At 45.9% G+C, this 7,500-nt stretch overlaps 1 protein-coding gene across 1 annotated transcript in view; it reads left to right on the forward strand.

Moving 5' to 3' along the window:
- The window catches only part of LOC128379406 (integrin alpha-3-like), a 28,567-nt gene that overhangs the window by 4,042 nt on the left and 17,025 nt on the right, over positions 1 to 7,500 (forward strand). The window contains exons 2-9 of the mRNA XM_053339022.1: positions 764 to 891; positions 1,009 to 1,094; positions 1,175 to 1,311; positions 1,678 to 1,784; positions 1,932 to 2,027; positions 6,090 to 6,149; positions 6,239 to 6,392; positions 6,767 to 6,960. Coding sequence (XP_053194997.1) covers positions 764 to 891; positions 1,009 to 1,094; positions 1,175 to 1,311; positions 1,678 to 1,784; positions 1,932 to 2,027; positions 6,090 to 6,149; positions 6,239 to 6,392; positions 6,767 to 6,960 — 962 coding nt within the window. The remainder of the gene's footprint in view (positions 1 to 763; positions 892 to 1,008; positions 1,095 to 1,174; positions 1,312 to 1,677; positions 1,785 to 1,931; positions 2,028 to 6,089; positions 6,150 to 6,238; positions 6,393 to 6,766; positions 6,961 to 7,500) is intronic.

Genomic DNA, 7,500 nt, shown 5'->3' on the forward strand with positions numbered 1-7,500 from the left:
GGAACAGGGAACAGGGAACAGAAAACAGAGAACAGGGAACACAGAACAGGGAACAGAAGACAGAGGACAGAGAACAGGGAACAGGGAACAGAGAACAGGGAACAGGGAACAGAAGACAGAGGACAGAGAACAGGGAACAGGGAACAGGGAACAGAGAACAGAGAACAGGGAACAGAGAACAGGGAACAGAGGACAGAAGACAGAGGACAGAGAACAGGGAACAGGGAACAGAGAACAGGGAACAGGGAACAGAAGACAGAGGACAGAGAACAGGGAACAGGGAACAGGGAACAGGGAACAGAGAACAGGGAACAGAGGACAGAGGACAGAGGACAGGGAAAAGGGAACAGGGAACAGGGAACAGAGGACAGGGAACAGAGGACAGAGGGAACAGAGAACAGGGAACAGGGAACAGAGAACAGAGAACAGGGAACAGGGAACAGAGAACAGGGAACAGAGAACAGAGAACAGAGAACATAGAACAGGGAACAGAGAACAGAGAACAGGGAACAGAGGACAGAGAACAGAGAACAGAGAACAGGGGACAGAGAACAGAGAACAGGGAACAGGGAACAGAGAACAGAGAACAGGGAACAGAGGACAGAGAACAGAGAACAGAGAACAGGGAACAGAGGACAGAGAACAGAGAACAGGGAACAGAGAACAGGGAACAGAGAACAGGGAACAGAGAACAGGGAACAGGGAACAGAGAACAGGGAACAGACTCGGAGCTAACGTCGGCTCACCTGTATCATCCTGGCAGGCTATTGGTCGGGGCTCCCAGGGAGAGGGCGGAGCCTAATGTTCCAGCCAATCGGACAGGAGGAGTGTACAGCTGCCCGATCACCGCTGACCAATCAGACTGCAGCAGGATGAAGCTCATAGATCCAGGTGAGACTCATTGGCCAATCAGAGAGTGATCAGTGTGTGATGTCACCTGTGTTATAATCAGCCAATCAGAGAGAAGGAATCAGTCAGGTGATCAGTGTTTGATGTCACCTGTTGCAGACCTGCAGCTGTCTGAGGACCTGATTGAAGACATGTGGCTCGGTGTCTCGGTAGCCAGTCAGGGTCCACCTGGGGGGCGGGTCTTGGTGAGTCTGTGTTCTCATTGGCTGATCAAGCTGTCCCTCATTTCCGTTGCTATGGTAACAGATTTAAACCCTGATCTCAGGCGTGCGGTCACCGCTTCGTGAAGCTGTACGGTGTGGTAAAACTGAGGCACATGATTGGTCGGTGTTATCTCCGTGGCAACAATCTGCAGTATGACGAGGCGGACATGCACTGGCAGAACCCCGACCAGGCCTGCAGGTAGGTCACATGACCTGGGTCACATGACCTGGGTCACATGACTGGATCACATGACCTGTATCACATGACCTGGGTCACATGACTGTATCACATGACCTGGATCACATGACCTGGGTCACATGACCTTTTCTGTTAAAACCTGTCAAGTTCTCAGTAGTGTGTGTATGTGTATGTGTGTGTGTGTGTGTGTGTGTGTGTGTGTCTCTGTGTGTGTGTGTGTATGTGTGTGTGTGTGTGTGTGTGTGTGTGTGTGTGTATGTGTGTGTGTGTGTGTATGTGTGTGTGTGTGTGTGTGCGTGTGTGTGTGTGTATGTGTGTGTGTGTGTGTGTGTGTGTGTGTGTGTGTGTGTGTGTGTGTGTGTGCAGTCACCTGGGTGATGTCAGCACGGAGACGATGTGTAATATGGGGATTTCTGCGTCCATCACTCAGACTGAAGTCATCGTTGGTTCACCTGGAAGCCACGACTGGCAAGGTACCGAACCTCTGAGTCTGTTTCCTCTGGTTGGGTTCTCTTATGTATTTCTGATTGTGCATCTGTGTGTGTGTGTGTGTGTGTGTGTGTGTGTGTGTGTGTGTGTGTGTGTGTGTGTGTGTGTGTGTGTGTGTGTGTGTGTGGTAGGAAATGTCCATGTGTCCTGGATGAATCCAGATGTTCAGTTTGACACTAAGAGGAGCTTCTTCCCCAACATGAAGAAGCACAAGAACATTTATATCGGTGAGTCATTTTAAATATTTCACTTTACCATCACAGGTGTAGTACAGGTGTGTTACAGGTGTGTTACAGGTGTGTTACAGGTGTAGTACAGGTGTGTTACAGGTGTAATACAGGTGTAGTACAGGTGTGTTACAGGTGTGTTACAGGTGTGTTACAGGTGTAGTACAGGTGTGTTACAGGTGTAACCCAGGTGTGTTACAGGTGTGTTACAGGTGTGTTACAGGTGTGTTACAGGTGTAGTACAGGTGTGTTACAGGTGTGTTACAGGTGTGTTACAGGTGTAGTACAGGTGTATTACAGGTGTGTTACAGGTGTGTTACAGGTGTAATACAGGTGTGTTACAGGTGTAGTACAGGTGTGTTACAGGTGTAGTACAGGTGTGTTACAGGTGTGTTACAGGTGTAGTACAGGTGTAATACAGGTGTAGTACAGGTGTATTACAGGTGTGTGACAGGTGTAGTACAGGTGTATTACAGGTGTGTGACAGGTGTAGTACAGGTGTAGTACAGGTGTATTACAGGTGTGTTACAGGTGTAGTACAGGTGTAGTACAGGTGTGTTACAGGTGTAGTACAGGTGTAGTACAGGTGTGTTACAGGTGTGTTACAGGTGTGTTACAGGTGTAGTACAGGTGTAGTACAGGTGTATTACAGGTGTGTTACAGGTGTGTTACAGGTGTAGTACAGGTGTAGTACAGGTGTGTTACAGGTGTAGTACAGGTGTAGTACAGGTGTGTTACAGGTGTAGTACAGGTGTAGTACAGGTGTGTTACAGGTGTGTTACAGGTGTGTTACAGGTGTATTACAGGTGTGTTACAGGTGTGTTACAGGTGTAGTACAGGTGTGTTACAGGTGTAATACAGGTGTGTTACAGGTGTAGTACAGGTGTGTTACAGGTATAGTACAGGTGTGTTACAGGTGTGTTACAGGTGTAGTACAGGTGTGTTACAGGTGTAATACAGGTGTAGTACAGGTGTGTTACAGGTGTGTTACAGGTGTGTTACAGGTGTAGTACAGGTGTGTTACAGGTGTAACCCAGGTGTGTTACAGGTGTGTTACAGGTGTGTTACAGGTGTAGTACAGGTGTGTTACAGGTGTGTTACAGGTGTGTTACAGGTGTGTTACAGGTGTAGTACAGGTGTATTACAGGTGTGTTACAGGTGTGTTACAGGTGTGTTACAGGTGTAGTACAGGTGTGTTACAGGTGTAGTACAGGTGTGTTACAGGTGTGTTACAGGTGTAGTACAGGTGTAATACAGGTGTAGTACAGGTGTATTACAGGTGTATTACAGGTGTGTGACAGGTGTAGTACAGGTGTATTACAGGTGTGTGACAGGTGTAGTACAGGTGTATTACAGGTGTGTTACAGGTGTAGTACAGGTGTAGTACAGGTGTGTTACAGGTGTAGTACAGGTGTAGTACAGGTGTGTTACAGGTGTGTTACAGGTGTAGTACAGGTGTAGTACAGGTGTATTACAGGTGTGTTACAGGTGTGTTACAGGTGTAGTACAGGTGTAGTACAGGTGTGTTACAGGTGTAGTACAGGTGTAGTACAGGTGTGTTACAGGTGTAGTACAGGTGTAGTACAGGTGTGTTACAGGTGTGTTACAGGTGTGTTACAGGTGTAGTACAGGTGTAGTACAGGTGTATTACAGGTGTGTTACAGGTGTGTTACAGGTGTAGTACAGGTGTAGTACAGGTGTGTTACAGGTGTAGTACAGGTGTAGTACAGGTGTGTTACAGGTGTAGTACAGGTGTAGTACAGGTGTGTTACAGGTGTGTTACAGGTGTGTTACAGGTGTATTACAGGTGTGTTACAGGTGTGTTACAGGTGTAGTACAGGTGTGTTACAGGTGTAATACAGGTGTGTTACAGGTGTAGTACAGGTGTGTTACAGGTATAGTACAGGTGTGTTACAGGTGTGTTACAGGTGTAGTACAGGTGTGTTACAGGTGTAGTACAGGTGTGTTACAGGTGTAATACAGGTGTAGTACAGGTGTGTTACAGGTGTGTTACAGGTGTGTTACAGGTGTAGTACAGGTGTGTTACAGGTGTAGTACAGGTGTGTTACAGGTGTAACCCAGGTGTGTTACAGGTGTAACCCAGGTGTGTTACAGGTGTAGTACAGGTGTGTTACAGGTGTGTTACAGGTGTGTTACAGGTGTGTTACAGGTGTAGTACAGGTGTATTACAGGTGTGTTACAGGTGTGTTACAGGTGTAATACAGGTGTGTTACAGGTGTAGTACAGGTGTGTTACAGGTGTAGTACAGGTGTGTTACAGGTGTGTTACAGGTGTAGTACAGGTGTAATACAGGTGTAGTACAGGTGTATTACAGGTGTATTACAGGTGTGTGACAGGTGTAGTACAGGTGTATTACAGGTGTGTGACAGGTGTAGTACAGGTGTATTACAGGTGTGTTACAGGTGTAGTACAGGTGTAGTACAGGTGTGTTACAGGTGTAGTACAGGTGTAGTACAGGTGTGTTACAGGTGTGTTACAGGTGTAGTACAGGTGTAGTACAGGTGTAGTACAGGTGTATTACAGGTGTGTTACAGGTGTGTTACAGGTGTAGTACAGGTGTAGTACAGGTGTGTTACAGGTGTAGTACAGGTGTAGTACAGGTGTGTTACAGGTGTAGTACAGGTGTAGTACAGGTGTGTTACAGGTGTGTTACAGGTGTGTTACAGGTGTATTACAGGTGTGTTACAGGTGTGTTACAGGTGTAGTACAGGTGTGTTACAGGTGTAATACAGGTGTTTTACAGGTGTAGTACAGGTGTGTTACAGGTATAGTACAGGTGTGTTACAGGTGTGTTACAGGTGTAGTACAGGTGTGTTACAGGTGTAGTACAGGTGTGTTACAGGTGTAGTACAGGTGTGTTACAGGTGTGTTACAGGTGTAGAACAGGTGTAGTACAGGTGTGTTACAGGTGTGTTACAGGTGTGTTACAGGTGTAGTACAGGTGTGTTACAGGTGTGTTACAGGTGTGTTACAGGTGTAGTGCAGGTGTAATACAGGTGTAGTACAGGTGTAATACAGGTGTAGTACAGGTGTGTTACAGGTGTGTTACAGGTGTAGTACAGGTGTAGTACAGGTGTGTTACAGATGTATTACAGGTGTGTTACAGGTGTGTTACAGGTGTAGTACAGGTGTATTACAGGTGTGTTACAGGTGTGTTACAGGTGTAGTACAGATGTATTACAGGTGTGTTACAGGTGTGTTACAGGTGTGTTACAGGTGTATTACAGGTGTGTTACAGGTGTGTTACAGGTGTGTTACAGGTGTGTTACAGGTGTAGTACAGGTGTGTTACAGGTGTATTACAGGTGTAGTACAGGTGTAGTACAGGTGTGTTACAGGTGTGTTACAGGTGTAGTACAGGTGTAATACAGGTGTAGTACAGGTGTAATACAGGTGTGTTACAGGTGTAGTACAGGTGTATTACAGGTTTGTCACAGGTGTAGTACAGGTGTGTTACAGGTGTATTACAGGTGTAGTACAGGTGTAGTACAGGTGTAGTACAGGTGTGTTACAGGTGTGTTACAGGTGTAGTACAGGTGTGTTACAGGTGTAGTACAGGTGTGTTACAGGTGTGTTACAGGTGTAGTACAGGTGTGTTACAGGTGTGTTACAGGTGTGTCACAGGTGTAGTACAGGTGTGTTATAGGTGTGTTACAGGTGTGTTACAGGTGTGTTACAGGTGTGTTACAGGTGTAGTACAGGTGTGTTACAGGTGTAGTACAGGTGTAGTACAGGTGTGTTACAGGTGTGTTACAGGTGTGTCACAGGTGTAGTACAGGTGTGTTATAGGTGTGTTACAGGTGTGTTACAGGTGTGTTACAGGTGTGTTACAGGTGTGTTACAGGTGTAGTACAGGTGTGTTACAGGTGTAGTACAGGTGTAGTACAGGTGTGTTACAGGTGTGTTACAGGTGTAGTACAGGTGTGTTACAGGTGTAGTACAGGTGTAGTACAGGTGTGTTACAGGTGTAGTACAGGTGTGTTACAGGTGTGTTACAGGTGTGATGTCTCATGTTAATCTGACTAAATGTTGGTGTCCGCAGGATATTCGGTCACTCAGGCTCGTCGTGTTCTTTCTCAGGATGATGAAACTATAATAACAGGTAATGGACTGGATCAATGGACCAATCAGCAGACAGCTGTGGTGATTGATTGTCGTCATGGTAACCCTAACCCTTGTCCTGGTGAACAGGAGCTCCTAAGGACAGTAGAGACGATGCTCGTGGCTCTGTGTTGTTAGCAGTGAAACAGTCTGAGGAGCTGCTGATCCAGCAGACGCTGCGAGGTGAACAGATGGGCTCGTACTTCGGTAACACCGTGGCAACTGCTGACCTCAACAACGATGGGTAACGATGTGTTTCACTTCCTGTCTGCTGTCTCTAAGCAGAGTGTTTACCACAAGAAACATGGGAAATGATTTCTGAAAACCAAATGTATAAATATACAGTATATACTGTATATCTACATACTGTATATTTATATATCTATCTATATAGATATATAGATACACATCTGTAATGGCAGCTGCAGATGTGTGACTTTCTGTTCTGAATGTTATCATCACATCTTAAAAACTGTTCATATCAGAAGTGACAGATGACAAAAGAAACAACTAAAGCTTGAAACAAGATATTTAGTCGGACATGTTCATACAGGAAGTGACAGTCGATCTACATTTTAAATCATAGTTCAGACTACAGATGCAGTTTGTGTCCTGCAGGTGGAACGACCTGCTGGTGGGCGCTCCTTTTTACTTCCAGCGTCAGCATGAGGTTGGCGGAGCAGTTTATGTCTACATGAACAAAGGAGGTCACTTTGAGTCGGGGCCCGATGTGGTGCTGAAGGGACCGGCTGGATCTGCGTTTGGTATGGCTGTCGCTGCCGCTGGGGACCTGAACCAAGATGGCTTCCAGGGTGAGGAGATGCTGAAGTGACACCACGATGACAATCACCTGAAGTGAATGTTTCAATTATCTGAGATCAATAGTCCAGAGTGATGAGTGTCTGTGGATCAATAATCAGTGATGAGTGTCTGTGGATCAGTAATCAGTGATGAGTGTCTGTGGATCAATAATCAGTGATGAGTGTCTGTGGATCAGTAATCAGTGATGAGTGTCTGTGGATCAGTAATCAGTGATGAGTGTCTGTGGATCAGTAATCAGTGATGAGTGTCTGTGGATCAATAATCAGTGATGAGTGTCTGTGGATCAATAATCAGTGATGAGTGTCTGTGGATCAGTAATCAGTGATGAGTGTCTGTGGATCAGTAATCAGTGATGAGTGTCTGTGGATCAATAATCACTGATGAGTGTCTGTGGATCAATAATCACTGATGAGTGTCTGTGGATCAATAATCAGTGATGAGTGTCTGTGGATCAATAATCACTGATGAGTGTCTGTGGATCAATAATCAGTGATGAGTGTCTGTGGATCAATAATCAGTGATGAGTGTCT

The sequence above is a fragment of the Scomber japonicus genome, chromosome 18, assembly GCF_027409825.1.
Source record: "Scomber japonicus isolate fScoJap1 chromosome 18, fScoJap1.pri, whole genome shotgun sequence".
Taxonomy (NCBI): Eukaryota; Metazoa; Chordata; class Actinopteri; order Scombriformes; family Scombridae; genus Scomber; species Scomber japonicus.